Here is a 17,452-nt window from a genome sequence, read left to right as displayed (position 1 = left end):
CTCTCTCTGCCCCTCCCCCGTTCATGCTCTGTCTCTCTCTGTCCCAAAAATAAATAAACGTTGAAAAAAAAAAAATTAAAAAAAAAAATGCTCTACATTGCTCATCATAAGGGAAATACAAATCACAACCACAATGAGATACCACCTCACCCCTGTCAGAATGGCTAATATAGGGGTGCCTGGGTGGCTCAGTTGGTTAAGCGTCCGACTTCGGCTCAGGTCATGATCTCACGGTTCGTGAGTTCAAGCCCCGCGTCGGGCTCTGGGCTGACAGCTCAGAGCCTGGAGCCTGTTTCAGATTCTGTGTCTCCCTCTCTCTCTCTGACCCTCCCCCGTTCATGCTCTGTCTCTGTCTCAAAAATAAATAAATGTTAAAAAAAAAAAAAAAAAAGAATGGTTAATATCAACAACTCAGGGAACAATAGATGTTGGCAAAGATGCAGACAGAGAGGATCTCTTTTGCATTGCTGGTAGGAATGCAAACTGGTGCAGCCACTCTGGAAAACACTATAGAGGTTCCTCAAAAAAATTAAACATAGAACTACCTTATGACCCAGCAATTGTACTATTAGGTATTTATACAAGGGATACAGGTGTGCTGTTTTGAAGGGACACATGCACCCCCATGTTTATAGGAGCACTATCAACAAAAGCCAAAGTATGGAAAGAGCCCAAATGCCCATCGATGGATGAATGGATAAAGAAGATGTGGTATACATATACGATGGAGTATTACTCGTCAATCAAAAAAAATGAAATCTTGCCATTTGCAACTACGTGGATGGAACTGGAGGGTATTATGCTAAGTGAAATTAGTCAGAGAAAGATAAAAATCATATGACTTCACTCATATGTGGACTTTAAGATACAAAATAGATGAACCTAAGGGAAGCAAAGCAAAAATAATATAAAAACAGGGAGGGGGACAAAAACATAAGAGACTCTTAAATATGGAGAACAAACAGAGGGTTACCGGAGGGGTTGTGGGAGGGGGGCTGGGCTAAATGGGTAAGGGGCATTAAGGAATCTACTCCTGATCATTGTTGTGTTATGTGCTAACTAATTTGGATGTAAATTAAAAAGATAAATTAAATTAAAAAAAAAAAAGAGGGGTGACCAGCTGGCTCAGTTGGTGGAGCATGCGACGCTTCATATCAAGGTCGTGAGTTCAAGTCCCATGCTGGGTGTGGAGATTACTTTAAAAATAAAACCTTAAAAAAAAAAAAAAAAGATAATGATAGCAGCCCCCATCATACCCTAACTCCATACTTACATAAACATGTAAAAAAATTACTAAACATCACCTAGACTCACAAACAATCACTGTCAGAATCTAGGAACAAATGTTCAATAACTCTAAGGTAGATAGAGTCAGCCTAAGAAACACGGAACTGCCTGTGCTTTGCCTCATGAAAGATCTCAGAGAAAGAATAGCTCTACTAACCTAAACAAAGAAGACAGGTTTTCATATTTTTAAACCACTGGACCAGACTCTGGGCTTGTTCAACTAGAAGACTAGGATCTGTACCTCTGTTCTACAATGCTGCCTTTTAAGAACGCCTCCATCTTTCAAATCCAATTTCAAAGCTTGTAGCTCCCAAATATCAGAGGAGCAGACAGTAGGGGGAGCCCTTGTAGTGAGGCACCCTGGGAAGTACACGCCCCAAAGCAATACTGATAAAAATGGGGAGGGAAGAACCTTGAGAGCAGGGCATGAAGGGGACAGTAGGAGGTAAAAGAAGTTCCCATGTCAGCCTTGCACACAGGCACTAGCTATGTGCCTAACAGGTACCACAACAGAAACTATAGCTCTGAGAATGCAATTCTACCAGAAGGACAAGGAATGAAGCCAGAAGCAATCTATACATCCCTGTCATTTGACTCTACTAGCTCTAGAGATATTTCCTAATATGAAGATAAATTAGCAGTGGGGAAAAATAACCTGGTGCCTATGAGAAACAACATACCACAAGGGTAATGGAAAATTATTCTGAAGAGAAAAAAAATCTACCTCTAAAAATAATTTACTATGAAACCCACAAAAATTCCTCCACATGAAAACTATATGAAACGAGGGCACAAAGTCATATATAACTGGCTGGAATGAAAAGACAATGGAATAAAATGGACAAGGAAAGAGGGAACATGAGAAATGAAACATAATAAAATTAAAATAAACATTACAGGCCAAAGGGAACAGAGATGAAAGTGTCAAAAGTCTTTTTTTTAATGTTTATTTTGAGAGAGAGCGAGAGCGCAAGTGTGCGTGCAAGCAGGGGAGGGGCAGAGAGCGAGAGCGAGAATCCCAAGCAGGCTCTGCACTGTCAGCACAGAGCCCAATGTGGGGCTCCATCTCACAACTGTGAGATCATCACCTGAGCCAATATTGAGTTGGATGCTTAATGAACTAAGCCACTCAAGTGCCCCAAAAGTCTTTGTTTTTTAAAGTAGGCTCCACGCCCAATGTGGGGCTTGAACTCCAACCCCAAGATGAAGAGTCGCATGCTCTACCAACCAAGCCAGCCAGGTGCCCCATCAAAAGTCTTATTGGTAATTTACAGTACAAACTTGAGCAGGTATCCCAGAATGCAGAAGGAAAGAACAGTAAGATAGAAATAATAAAAGATGGTGACAACTACAGGTGAAAGGAAGAGGACAGCAGCTAAGAATAAGTGTTTCTGAGGAGAATCCAGAGCAACCGGAACAGAAGCAATAAAAAGTGTAACGAAAGAAAAAAAAAAAAAAATAAATAAACTGAACAGACAAAAAAGACTATGGGTTCCCTGTGTTGTAATGGGAGGAGGGAGATCAATGAAGAAATGACAGTATTGCTTTTAATATGAGAAAAAACACTTAAAATTATGAACATAATCTACAATATACTTCATAATTACAAATACACTATATAAAACAAATATACATAGCACAAATAACCAGAAAGGGTACAATCAAACGTTAATAGAAAGGTGAGCTGCTCCCCCTTGGGAAATAAGGGATACACACTGACCTCTGAGAGAGAGGATGTGGATAGGGACTAACCAATCACCTGAAAGATGTTAGATTCTAAGCCAGATATACTGGACTAAATGAATATATTAAGGTATCTACAGCAAATGTTGAGTACAATTGCAGTAGACTGAACAAGGAAGAAGAGGGAATAAAAAAAGAGAGCTACAGTAGCAAACCCTCTCTCCAGCAGCATATGGGGAAGAAAAGCTTCAGCCAAAGGAATTTGAGTATTGTGACCTCAAGGCTGAGGGCATCCCTCATGTGAAGATGATATATGGATTGTAGTCAATACACGTGACACATTCTGATCCCATAGGCAAAATCATTCCTATCGAAATTTGATGCCAGTAAACATTTATCTTACATTTTACTCATCTAACCTCCCTTGTTCTGATTCCACGGTCATGAAACAACCTTCTGATCGTGATTCTGTTCCCTATGTAATTAGGACCCAAGGGAGAGAATGGGCTGATCATAGCAACTGTATGCCTAGTCCATGAGATGGCAACTCATTATAAATTAATAAGTTGGATTACTGGGGGGAAAATATGCTAATTTAAAGGACTTTAAGTATTCAGGAGTTAGAAAAGCAATTTAAATTCACTGGTTAAAGTTACAGGCTTAGCAATCAGAGAAATACAAATTTAAATCCTGGCTCTGCCACCTGCCATGATCTCAGATGTAAAATGAAGATAATAATACTTGTCTTGCAGGCTTGTGTTAACTGTGACAATGCATACAAAGCACCTGGCTTAGTGTTTGATGCACAGTAGTGCCCAATAAAAATGTGCTGAAAAACAAAATGAATATACATGATCGTAAGTGGTTCTTATTATTTAAACTTGGAATTTAGAGAAGCTCAGATCCAATGTTAGGGTGCTGCACAAAAATCAGGATTTTGCTCTTGCCTGGCCTTAAGCCTAGACTCTTTTCAGACTTTGATGTGTTTTCAAGTTTTCCATGCTACAAATGAAAAGTTGCCATTTTTATTAAGTAATTTTTAAAACTATCTCCAAAAATTTAGACAAAGATAAGGTAAAGGTAGAAAAGATTAAGCCAGAAAAAAGGTGGCACTAAAATGCACTGCGGTATAAGATTCTATAAATTTGCTATAAAGGTATAGAGGAAATTTGTTCTTAAATTTTCTAGCAGCCATCTAAAGAATCTGTGATCACTTAGGAGATTCACACTGTCTGTGAGATAAAATAAGGTAAGGGCCCAGGAGAAGCACAGCCATTCTTGTTAATAAACCATGAGAGAAATTCTTCTCATGGGTATTTGTTAAACAGTGTTTCTTCTGAAATCTTTCAGTAAGCTAGTGACACAATGCGAGAACACAAAAACTAAAATGTAAACTCTGGACCAATTAAGGGAGGCTATTGTTTCTGAATTATAAAAGCAAAATAAAGTAAAACCAAAATCTCCTTTGAAGTGAATTTCTCCAATAAAGCAGTCACACAGCACAAACTCTGAGAATGCTGTTAGGTATACTTTGATGTGACACATTTTTCCTCAAAATAAAATAACACATCAACATGAAATACCTAAACACAGTGCCAAGGAAAAGAAATAAAAATCTTAAAAAAGGGTCTGTTTTCTTTTTAAGATTTTTTTTTTTTGAGTCAAATGAAAAGCATATATTAAGAACTTCTTACTGGTGGAAGGAAAAGACAACCTTCTGGGGCGCCTGGGTGGCGCAGTCGGTTAAGCCTCCGACTTCAGCCAGGTCACGATCTCGCGGTCTGTGAGTTCGAGCCCCGCGTCAGGCTCTGGACTGATGGCTCAGAGCCTGGAGCTTGTTTCCGATTCTGTGTCTCCCTCTTTCTCTGCCCCTCCCCCGTTCATGCTCTGTCTCTCTCTGTCCCAAAAATAAATAAATGTTGAAAAAAAAAAATTTTTTAAAAAAAAGAAATAAAAAAAAAAAGAAAAGACAACCTTCTTGAATTAACAAGACCACATATTACTGTCTAAATTACAATGGATCAAAAGCAGAAGGCAGCAATGTCCAATTTTATATTCTGAAAGAAATATGTAAGTTAGTATCTTTATTTTCCTACACAAAGTATGGTCTACATCTTACCACGTGATTCCACTTTCTTGATAATTGTATCTGGGTGTTCATCTAAGAAGAAATCTGGTAACAAAGGATGGCCTGAAAAATGACCCCAAAAATAATCAGGTTACTAAGACAACTTAAATATATTAAGACTCCTAACACCTGTTTAATGAACATTATATCTGTTTTTATTGTAATAATCATTCTTGTGCAATGGAAAAGACTCCCATGAGAACTGTTAAACTACTTGACTTTCACAAAGCTAAAATACTTTTCCCATAACCCAGTTATCCTCCTCTCCAATGGCAAATTTCATCACTAAGATCCAAACAGAGTCACCTGTTACATTAAGCTCCTAGCTGCCCTCCCAGGAGGCTCTGCCCCCTTCTCATCTATCCATGCAACCCTTCTGTCCTACATCCCTCCGAAGTACTCAGGACTCGTTTCTTACCTAGCCCCCTGAGAAAAGGGGGTTCCTTATTAAGAAACTTGTTTCCCATCTCTGTCTCTGTCTCTCCCTCTCAGAAGATTAAGAACACTGGAGGTCAGGAAGGCATTGGTCTTTATTATATCCTAATACTTATCATAGTACGTATTCATCTTAAGCTCTCAACACTTGATAGGATTTTTTTTAATGTTTATTTATTTTTGAGAGAGGGAGCGTGAGCTGGGTAGGGACAGAGAGAGAGGGGGACAGAGGATCCGAAGCAGGCTCTGTGGTGACAGCAGACAGCCCGATGTGGGGCTTGAAATCACAAACCATGAGATCATGACCTGAGCTGAAGTCAGAAGCTTAATTGACTGAGCCACCCAGGTGCCCCGATTGTGCACAAAATTTTAAATTTAAGATTAAAAATCAGGGGCGCCTGGGTGGCGCAGTCGGTTAAGCGTCCGACTTCAGCCAGGTCACAATCTCGCAGTCCGTGAGTTCGAGCCCCGCGTCAGGCTCTGGGCTGATGGCTCGGAGCCTGGAGCCTGTTTCCGATTCTGTGTCTCCCTCTCTCTCTGCCCCTCCCCCGCTCTGTCCCAAAAATAAATAAAAAACGTTGAAAAAAAATTTTTAAAGATTAAAAATCATATCAGGTGGGGCGCCTGGGCGGCTCAGTCGGTTAAGCATCCGACTTCAGCTCAGGTGATGATCTCACAGTTCATGAGTTTGAGCCCAACGTCAGGCTCTGTGCTGACAGCTCAGAGCCTGGAGCCTGCTTTAGATTCTGTGTCTCTCTCTCTCTCTCTCTCTCTCTCTCAAAACTAAATAAACATTAAAAAAAAAGAGTACATTAAAAAATTTTTTTGTGGGGGCGCCTGGGTGGTGCAGTCGGTTAAGCGGCCGACTTCAGCCAGGTCACGATCTTGCGCTCCGTGAGTTCGAGCCCCGCGTCAGGCTCTGGGCTGATGGCTCAGAGCCTGGAGCCTGTTTCCAATTCTGTGTCTCCCTCCCTCTCTGTCCCTCCCCCATTCATGCTTTGTCTCTCTCTGTCCCAAAAATAAATAAACGTTGAAAAAAAAAAATTAAAAAAAAAAATTTTTTTTGTGTGCACAGTGACACTGTGCCTTTCAAACCTAAAGTGATAATTACATTGTACCAGGACCCAGGACACCTCAATCTGGTTCAGGTTCTGCCACTTATTAGCTGACTGCTCCTAGGCAAAGACTAAGCTCTTTAAGCCTGTTTTCCTACTGTAAATATTAACTACTGAATACTACAATTGTATCATATGTCAGGCACTGTGACACACACATTATACACATTATTGCACTTAGTTCTTACAAAAATCCTGCATGGAAGCTATTATTCCCCTAATTTTACCAATAAGGTAAAATAAGTGAAGCTCAGAGAAAGTGGGTGATATGCCTAAAGTCACACAGCTAGTGAGCAGCTGAACTGGAATCTGAACCTGGGTTTCTTCTCTCAAACTCCATGCTTTTAATCCCTAAACAATACTGCTTCTCTCACAGGATTGCTGTGAAGATTAAATAGATAATGTATATAAAACTGCCTTGTAAGGGTACTTGGGGGGCTCAGTCAGTTAAGTGTCTTGATTTTGGTTCAGGTCATGATCTTGTGAGATTTAGCCCGACATTGGGCTCTGTGCTAACAGCATGGAGCCCACTGGGGAGTCTCTCCCTCTCTGCCCCTCTGCTGCTCACAGGTACTCTCTCTCTCAAAATAAATAAATAGGGGGGGGCGCCTGGGTGGCGCAGTCGGTTAAGCGTCCGACATCAGCCAGGTCACGATCTCGCGGTCCGTGAGTTCGAGCCCCGCGTCAGGCTCTGGGCTGATGGCTCGGAGCCTGGAGCCTGTTTCCGATTCTGTGTCTCCCTCTCTGCCCCTCCCCCGTTCATGCTCTGTCTCTCTCTGTCCCAAAAATAAATAAAAAATGTTAAAAAAAAAAAAATTAAAAAAAAAAATAATAAAATAAATAAATAAATAAATAGGGGTGCCTGGGTGGCTCAGTTGGTTAAGCATCAGACTTTGGCTCAGGTTATGATCTTGCAGTTTGTGAATTTGAGCCCCATGTTGGGCTCTCTGCTTTCAGTGCAGAGCCCGCCTCAGATTCTCTGTCTCCCCCCACCCCCACCTCTCCCACGCTTGTGTTCTCTGTCTCTCTCAAAAACAAATAAACATTAAAAAAAATTGTTTTTAAAAATTAAAACTAAATAAATAAACTTTAAAAAATGGCTTTGTTAAACTGTAAAGAGTTATTTAATTCAGTTCAAACCGAAGAGACAGGGATGACGTGGAAGCTCAACCTACTGAATAATATTTAAAATACACTTTATTTGGGGTGCCTGGGTGGCGCAGTCGGTTAAGCGTCCGACTTCAGCCAGGTCACGATCTCACGGTCCGTGAGTTCGAGCCCCGCGTCGGGCTCTGGGCTGATGGCTCAGAGCCTGGAGCCAGTTTCCGATTCTGTGTCTCCCTCTCTCTCTGCCCCTCCCCCGTTCATGCTCTGTCTCTCTCTGTCCCAAAAATAAATAAACGTTGAAAAAAAAATTTTTTTTTTAAATAAAATACACTTTATTTTTATCTTTTAATGTTTTATTTATTCTTGAGAGAGAGAGAGAGAGACAGAGCGTGAGCGAGGGAGAGGCATGGCGAGAAAGGGACACAGAATCCAAAGCAGACTCCAGGCTCTGAGCTGTCAGCACAGAGCCCAACGCGGGGCTCGAACTCACGAGTCGTGAGATGGTGACCTGAGCCGAAGTCAGACACTTAACAGACTGAGCCACCCAGGTGCCCCTATTTAAAATACACTTTAGCACAAGTAAATAGACCCCTCGCTTATGGCTATGTTGAATATTATTTAAAATTTTTTAACGTTTATTCAGTTTTGAGAGACAGAGCACAAGCGGGGGAGGGGCAGAGAGAGGAGACAGAATCTGAAGCAGGCTCCAGGCTCCGAGCTGGCAGCACAGAGCCCAACACGGGGCTTGAACTCACAAACCATGAGACCATGACCTGAGCCAAAGTCAGCTGCTTAACTGACTGAGCTACCTAGTCACCCCTATATTGTCTATTATTTAACATATATTATGTTTTAGGGGTACCTGGGTGGCTCAGTTGGTAGAACATTCAATATCAGCTCATGTTATGATCTCAGAGATTGTGAGTTTGAGCCCCACATTGGGGTTGCAGCTCTCAGTGCACAGACTGCTTCATATCTTCTGTTCCCCTCTCTCTGTCCCTCCCCAACTTGTACTCTCACTCCCAAAAGTAAATAAAACATCAAAACATATATATAATATTTTATACATACAGTCAGAATTCATTTTCACCACCAGCATCTACAATTTTGGAAAGAATGATCTTTGAAAAAGGGGGCCTTGAGAACTTCTCAAATCATACCCTTGTACCAAGGACAGATTGTGTTTACTCATCTTCACCATCTATCAGTGAGTTACTCTAAGAGACTGCACTTAAGAGACAAACATTTGGGGGAGTCTGGGGAGCTCAGCTGATTAAGTGTCTGACTTCAGCTCAAGTCATGATCTCATGGTTTATGGGTTTCAGGCCCTTGTCCGTGCTGGCAGTGCAAAGCCTGCTTGGGATTCTGTCTTCCTCTCTCTCCCTCTGTCTCTTTTTTAATTTAGAGAGAGAGGGAGAGAGACAAATATTTGGAAAGAGTCCATATATTTTTTTAAGTGTTTGAGAGAGAGAACAGGGGAAGGGCAGAGAGAGGGAGAGACAGAATCCCAAGCAGGCTCCACGTGGTCAGCACAGAGCCTGACACGGGGCTCAATCCCACTAACCGTGAGACCATGACCTGAGCCAAAATCAAGTCCGACACTTAACTGACTGAGCCACCCAGGGTTTTGTAAAAAACTCACTCCTGTATCATCTGTTTCCACGTCCTTGAACAAAGTCTTTCCTCTGATTTTAAGGCCAACTTTAAAAACCAATTTTCGGGGCGCCTGGGTGGCGCAGTCGGTTAAGTGTCCGACTTCAGCCAGGTCACGATCTCGCAGTCCGTGGGCTCGAGCCCCGCGTCACGCTCTGGGCTGATGGCTCAGAGCCTGGAGCCTGTTTCCGATTCTGTGTCTCCCTCTCTCTCTGCCCCTCCCCCGTTCATGCTCTGTCTCTCTCTGTCCCACAAATAAATAAATAAACGTTGAAAAAAAAAATTTAAAAAAAAAAAAAAACAACAACAACAAAAAAAAAACAACCAATTTTCATTTTTGGTTTCTTTCAAGATTTGGAAATGGCTAATAGCTGATATGCCTTCCATATCTGCATATCATTTAAAAAGCCCTCAACTCACTTCTATTTTTCCTTTCTCTCTTTTAAGTCCTACCCTTCATCAGGAGGACAGCTTTTAAAAGAACATATTAATTTTATAATGACACAAACGTGCACACAAAACAGAGGTGTGCTCCTTGCAGGAAATGCAGAAACAGACATTACTACTTTTAAAAACTGTAAGCACTGGGGCGCCTGGGTGGCTCAGTCGGTTGGGTGGCCGACTTCACCTCGGGTCATGATCTCACGCTCCGTGGGTTCGAGCCCCGCGTCAGGCTCTGTGCTGACAGCTCGGAGCCTGGAGCCTGCTTCGGATTCTGTGTCTCCCTCTCTCTGACCCTCCCCTGTTCATGCTCTGTCTCTCTCTGTCTCAAAAATAAATAAATGTTAAAAAAAAAAAAAAAACTGTAAGCATTACCTGGTTTAATTGCATAGACGTCAAAATTTTTTACTCCTTCTTCTCTTAAGATGTTTTCATCAATAATAAAGTTTCCTGTAAAACTTTTTGGCTTTTTAAAAATGGAATAGGCAGCATCTGCAATAATATCAACTTTTCTACACTGGCTTTCAATACCGGATCCTCCCAGCATGTCCATAGCAGCAGTGTGGATGGCTGTGGAGAGAGCAAATACACACACAGAGAACTCCAGATCAAATAATGGGGCTCTGGAAGTAACAAACCAGACAGCTGATCTCTTTACTTCTCAGATGATGAAAATAAGGTCCAGAGAGCTTAACGGATTTGCCGAATGTTCTACTGACATAACCAGGTGGAAAACACATGTTCCTTACTCTTCACAATGCTGCCTCATACAATAGAATGGGTTCCTGAGACTCAGCAAAATTCAATTGGACTTCTGATTTAGAATGCTCAAGAATTTGCACAGGATTCCTGAAAGTTGAGAAAGCCAGGAGGGTATAACAGAAAAAGCACTGAGCAGTAAGTCAGGTGAGTGGGATTTTTAGGCCAACTATGCCAGGATTTTTGGCAAGTCACTTTAACATCTCTGGGCCTGTTTCCTGACTCTACAATAAGAAGCTCCTTTCCTAAGTTTATTATCTCGCCCCTCTATTAAAATACAGATATTTTGTTTCTGTCATTCATCAGGGTATTCCTCGTGGCTAAAACAATGACAAATGCGTTATTAGCACTCAATAAATACTAGTTGGATTTTTGGTGGTCCCTTTTAAGTTCAGATACTTCCTTTAATACAGGAAATACTAGAAAATAGAGAAGCAAAAGGAAGAACTTAAAAATTATCTATAATTCCCCTAGCCAGAAATAATTACTATTAATATTTGCATACAGAGGCACCTGGGTGGCTCAACAGGTTAAGTATCAGACTTTGGCTCAGGTCATGATCTCATGGTTTGTGGGTTCAAGCCCCGCTGTCAGGCTGACAGCTCAGAGCCTGAAGCCTGCTTCAGATTCTGTGTCTCCCTCTCTCTCTGTACCTCCCCCACGTGTGTACTCTCTCTCTCTCAAAAATAAACATTAAAAAAATTTTTTTTAAATTAGCATACAATTTTTACTATTTTAACTGCATATAATTTTTAAATTCTGTGTTTACGAAGTAACTTGAAACTCTACCATTAATAGTACACTATTAATTATACATTGTCAAAATTGTGAACAGTAACTTATCTCAATTTACTTACATTATCTTAGCTTATATTTAAAGCAATGAAAGTCAATTTGTTTAAATGTACTTTAGGTTTCAGGGTTTCTAGTAATTCAGATAAGGTTCTCTCCATACCATTGCCGAACCATTATTTTAAATTAATACACACTGGAAGAACTTACATAAGTCAGTCCATAAGATAAAAACTTTGTAGCTTTTAATAGCCACTGACCCCTTTACATTCATTCAACATATAGTTATCGAGCAATAAGTCAGGCATTACTGTAGGGATTGGGGACAAATGCGTTGATAAAATAGACAAAAGTTCCTACCTTCATGGTGATTACTTTTTAGCATACACCTTTACTACTAAGACAACACAATCAACTTGGGGAATTTCCAAAAGCACAGAGTTAGGAAATACATCCTGTTCCTATCTTGTAAGTATGGTTTCTTACTAGGAAGAATTTTTTACTTAACCAATAGCTCAAGAGCTCTGGTCTTGCTCTTGGTGTGACACTTCATTAATAAAAAATAACAGCTAATATTTATTAAATGTGGCCTATGCTGGGCATGCTGCTACAGACTTCACATACATTATCTGAATGAATTCTGTGAGGTCCGTACTGTTATTCCAATTTTACAGATGAGAGCACTCATGCACAGAGGAGTTAAGATTACAGGAGCTAGAGTTCAAACATCTGACAGCTTGATTTCAGAGCCAGGATCTTAACCATCAAGAGACTAAAGGGTCATACTTTGTAAACCAACATGCTTAGAGTTGGTTTACACCATTCTCACTCCCATAAACCATAGAATTTTATTTTTTTAGAGAGAGAGTGTGTGCAAATAGGGTAGAGGGACGGGGGGGGGGGGGGAGAGAGAGAGAGAGAGAGAGAGAGAGAGAGAGAGAGAGAGAGAGAGAGAATCCTAAGCACGCTCCATGCTCAGTGCAGAGCCCGATGTGAGGCTCAATCCCACGACCCTGGGATCATGACCTGAGCTAAAATCAAGAGTCAGATGCTCAACCAACTGAGCCACCCATGTGCCCCAAACTGTAGAATTTTTCTAAAAATATTTCAGGGCGCCTGGGTGGCTCAGTCGGTTAAGTGTCCGACTTCGGCTCAGGTCACGATCTCATGGTTCGTGAGTTCGAGCCCTGCGTCGGGCTCTGTGCTGACAGCTCAGAGCCTGGAGCCTGCTTCGGATTCTGTGTCTCCCTCTCTCTGTGCCCCTCCCCTGTTCATGCTCTGTCTCTCTCTGTCTCAAAAATAAATAAAAAACATTAAAAAAAATTTTTTTAATAAAAAAATAAAAATAAAAATATTTCAATATAGGGGTGTCTGGCTGGCTCTATCTGGAAACCACACGACTTTTGATCTTTAGGTCATGAGTTCAAGCCTCATGTTGGGTGCAGAGATAATGTAAAAATAAATAATTTTTTTCAATACGGTGCACCTTAAGTCTATATGCATATGTATATACTCTAGTCTCAATGTAGACTATATGAATGGTATAAGAATTCTTAAAAGCTTTAATTAAGAGTATGTCATAGATGTATACGTGTGTTGTGTGTGTTCATATGTATAGACACACACACCACATAAGAACAGTGAATGATTTCTCCAAGCAACCTATCTTTACTTCAGTAATCTTTCTAAGGAAGATACAAAGGCACATACACTCACAATCAGGAAATAAGCCAGAGTTATTCTCAGCAAAGGTTTTGCAATGTCGTAGGCTAACCTAATAGGTCATAAAACTGACAACAATAGAAATAGGTTAACAATAGGATACAACAAATGAAATTCACTGATGATTCCTGGGAAAGAAAAAAAGCACAAGTTTTAATGAAAGCTGATATGCCTTGGATTACAAGAATCCTAAAGGTGAGCCTAAAACTTAAGTATTATTAAGGAATAATTAAAAAAATATCTAATAGCTTCCAATTGATACTCCATTTAAAACACACAGTAACAAGTCTTCGTATCAACCAAAGATTTCCTTTCACATAAACATATAGAGTACATATCAGACTTAAAATATCAGCATTGCCTTTGACTCCTCTGGAAAGAAAGTTTGTCTCACCTCTGAAACACCTGCTAGCCACCACACACACACACATATTCTTTGGGTACTCACTGAACCAAAGATACCACTGATTATAAAGTGTTCCGCTAAGAAACAAACCACCTGCCAATAACCTATTGTACATCATTAATAGTAAGAGCAGCCTGATATCAAAGACGTAAAAACATGAAAACACGGGCATCTCAGAATCAATGAAATATATATAAACTGCTATTTAAACAAGTTAGTAAGCAAGCCCCTTAAAAAACAAGGAAACTAGTTTCAGTTTCTAGGACCAGAGAGGCCAGCTGCCACTTTATTACCCTGACCTCCGTGGTTAGCGGAGTTACCACGCCTGTATGTAGCGTGGTCCAGGTGGCAGAGGCCTGCAGCTGCTCTGTGATACATCTGTTATCTTCCACTCGGCTGCCAGTACCAAGATCGGTGGCTGGATGCCCAGACTCCTCACCCCAGCCCACATGCAATCCTTCCCAAAGTGGACCTCCCTCTTCCACCACACTTGTTCTGACCAGCCAAGAGGTCAGAGGCAGCAGGCATTTTGAATGGCAGCTCTTCTCCCTCCTGCTTTCCCCACCCTCCACTTCAACAGAAACTATGAACTAAGTCTTGTAAAAAGACAAACTTCTGAAGGTGACCTAGTTGGGGCTTGAGATCCTCATGTTGTTCAACCACTCAGGGCTATTCTCTGATCCCTTCTCTGGATGTGTTGAATTCAGTGGGGTGAAAAGTTCTAAACCCAGAAGGGGGATTGTAGCCGGTTCAGAGAAGAAACACTGAGCCAGAGAGGACAAAGAGTGGACCAGGACACAGTTTAGATTGTAGACAATGTATGTTACACTGTATCTCTTCCATTAAGTGTCATAAATCTCCTTTTCCTTGAAGGGAATAATGCTGGGAGATTACTTCTGGTTCCAGCAAGCATAGAGAGCCGCTCTACACAGTCTAGGAAGAGAAACCATGTTTTTGAAATAGAGGCCTCACCAACAGCCAGGAGCCTGGACACCCTCTCGAATCCATTTTTATTGCCTCAGTTATGAATAATGCAACATCCTAGCTAGCTTTCCAGCCTCCTCTCTCCATAATCTTACAAGCCATCCTACATTCAGATGCCAAATTAAACTTCTTAAACCTCATCAGCAACCACATCACTCTACTGCTCCTATATTCCCTCTGCTCTCCTGCTTCTCAAATTCTAAAGTGGCTCTCTATTGAATACAAGTTAGAATTCAAGCCCCTAAATTTGGCAATCAAGACCTGGGGCTGAGCTCAAGCTCCTCCCCCCACCACCTCACACCTACCCAACAATCAAGACAACTGCCCAAGTCCAGTGGGAAATAAAAAGCTCAGAGCCTATCACATATACACCATTATCAAATTCCTTGACAGTTCCACCAAACACACGGTATTTTCCCATACCATGGCCTTGGTTGTTCCCTCTGCTAGGAATGCCTTGCCCAATGTTCCTTCTTGCTAATTCCAACATCCCCCTGAGGTCCTATTCCAATCGATTACTTCTATTAGAACACCTCTTTTCCTGACCTTTAAACGTGAGCTACATGGCCCTCCTGCTCTCTTTCAAAAGTATCCTGTACACAATCCCATCATGCCACATATCACAAGGTACATGACTGTAAATTCAACTTACTGTGCCATCAAGTCTAGGCTAAAAAAAATAATACCAATGGTTCTAAGTTGTCTGGTAAAACTTCTAAAACGAACATCTCAGACCTAAAACAAAGATGTTGGCAGTGAGCTGATTTCTCTTGCCAATCCTGGTGGCGACCTCCACATTCTCTGTCATGCAGTATTCTGTTTGGAGCTAGGCAGAAGGTAATCATACTGTACATTCATTAACTCATCAAATATTTACTGAATGTTTACCATGACTACAGTAAAATGAGCAAAGCAGATTCTGTCTCTACCTTCTAGAAACTTTCATCCTAGCAAGAAAGACATTAAACAACTAAGTTATAAAATCAAGAGTTTAGGGGTGCCTGGGTGGCTCAGTTGATTAACTGTCCGACTTTGGTTCAGGTCATGATCTTCCAGTTTGTGAGTTCGAACCCCACATCGGGTTCTGTGCTGACAGCTCAGAGCTTGGAGCCTGTTCAGATTCTGTGTCTCCCTCTCTCTCTCTGCACCTCTGCTGTGTGTGCTCTCCCTCTCTCTCAAAAATAAATAAATAAATATTTAAAAATTTTTTAAAATAACATCAAGAGTTTAATTACAAATGTTGTTAAGTGATGTGAAGGAGATGTACAGACTACTAAATCCAGTGGTCGGTCCCCATCTTATAACAACTGCTAGCAGCATTTAACATAATGACTCTCTCCCCTTAATCCCTTAAAACACTTTCTTCAATTGGCTTCCAGGATATCACACTCTTTCATTTTCTTCCTACCTTTCTCTCCTATATGGTTCTTCTCCTTCCTAATCTCTGAATGCTGCAATGGCTAATGGTCCTTTCTCTTCTTATGTAGCATTTACATTTGATAGCCCACAAATTGCTATCTCCAATTGCTGGACCTCTCTCCTGACACCCACACTTACAAATCCAACCATCTACTGACCATCTCCATATGGATGCATGAGCACAATGCCCCCAGATGAATTCCTAACCTTGCTCCCTAACCTGCCCCATCTGCAGCTTTCCCTGTCTGTTGGTTCCACCTTCAAAATAGGGGCACCTGGATGGCTCAGTCGGTTGAGCATCCGACTTCAGCTCAGGTCATGAGCTCACGGTTTGTGAATTCGAGCCCTGTGTCAGAGCCTGGAACCTGCTTCAGATTCTGTGTCTCCCTCTCTCTGCCCATATCCCACTCATGCTCTGTTTCTCTCTCAAAAATAAATAAACATTAAAAAATAAAAATAAAAAAATACAGCAGGATGTGACCACTCTCCATCACCTTTACTGCTATCACCCCAGTCACAGCTACCAACATGTATACTGCAGTAGTCTCTGAACTGGTCTCCCTGTTTCTCCCTTTACCCAAGAATCTATTCTTTAGATCCTTTAAAAAATTCAGGTATGATCAGGTCCCTCTCTACTCAAAGCCCTGCAAAAGCTGCCCATTTCACTCAGAGTAAAAACTCAAGTCTTGGCAAGGACCTACAACATCTGATCCCCATTTCCTTATGGACACGATCTCATTTTCGACTGCTCTCCCCTCACTCTGGCCACACTGGCCTTCTCTCTGCTCTTCCATCATGCCAGGCATGCTCACCTCTTAGGACCTTTCCCCTGGCTATTTCCTCTGCCTTCAATGCTTCTCTCAGGTACCCTGTAGCTAACACATTCCTGGGGCTAACTCCAGCACCCTCTTCAAGTCTATGCTCAAACGTCACCTTCTCGAAAAATATAAACCCTTCTACTCTATTTAAAATTGCAATCTACCCTCCCAACATCTGAGACTCCCAATCCCCCTTACTTTGTTCTATTTTTTTACATAGCATTATCACCTTCTAGCATGCTATATACTTGACTCTTCTTTATGTTAACTGTCTATTGTATCTCTCCCAATTAAACTGCAAGTTCCAAAAGGACAGAGCTTCTTGTCTGTTTTGTTCTCTGATGTGTCTTAAACAACTCAAACAGAGCTTGGACATAACGGGTATCCAAAAATTATCTGTTGTACAAATAAAATCTAAAATTCTTAGAGTCAGACTAGGCTTTTTCTAACTTTGTTACCCCATGATTCCAAAGACCTAAAGGTGAGCAGAGTAGAGGGGTGAAGGGAAGGACAGAGTTTAGACAATGGTACCCTAAACAGTAAACTCCAAGAGTAAGGCCTGTTATCACAGGCATCTTCATTCCCCTTAATGCCTCGTACACAAGTGGACACTTCATAAATCATCTTCAGATGCGTAATGAATAAAGAGTGCAGAGAATTGTATCTGGCATATACAAATGTTCAGAAGATGAATGAATAGAAA

General features: G+C 41.2%; 1 protein-coding gene across 1 annotated transcript in view; it reads right to left on the bottom strand.

Annotated features, from left to right (window-relative positions):
* Positions 1-17,452, bottom strand: part of HSDL2 (hydroxysteroid dehydrogenase like 2) — a 70,673-nt gene that overhangs the window by 22,953 nt on the left and 30,268 nt on the right. The window contains exons 7-8 of the mRNA XM_043565536.1: positions 10,225-10,419; positions 5,090-5,161 (exon numbers count right to left, since the gene is read on the bottom strand). Of these exons, the coding sequence (XP_043421471.1) occupies positions 5,090-5,161; positions 10,225-10,419 (267 nt within the window). The remainder of the gene's footprint in view (positions 1-5,089; positions 5,162-10,224; positions 10,420-17,452) is intronic.

Source organism: Prionailurus bengalensis, chromosome D4 (genome assembly GCF_016509475.1).
Source record: "Prionailurus bengalensis isolate Pbe53 chromosome D4, Fcat_Pben_1.1_paternal_pri, whole genome shotgun sequence".
Classification (NCBI taxonomy): Eukaryota; Metazoa; Chordata; class Mammalia; order Carnivora; family Felidae; genus Prionailurus; species Prionailurus bengalensis.
This window is presented reverse-complemented; position numbering and strand designations above follow the sequence as displayed.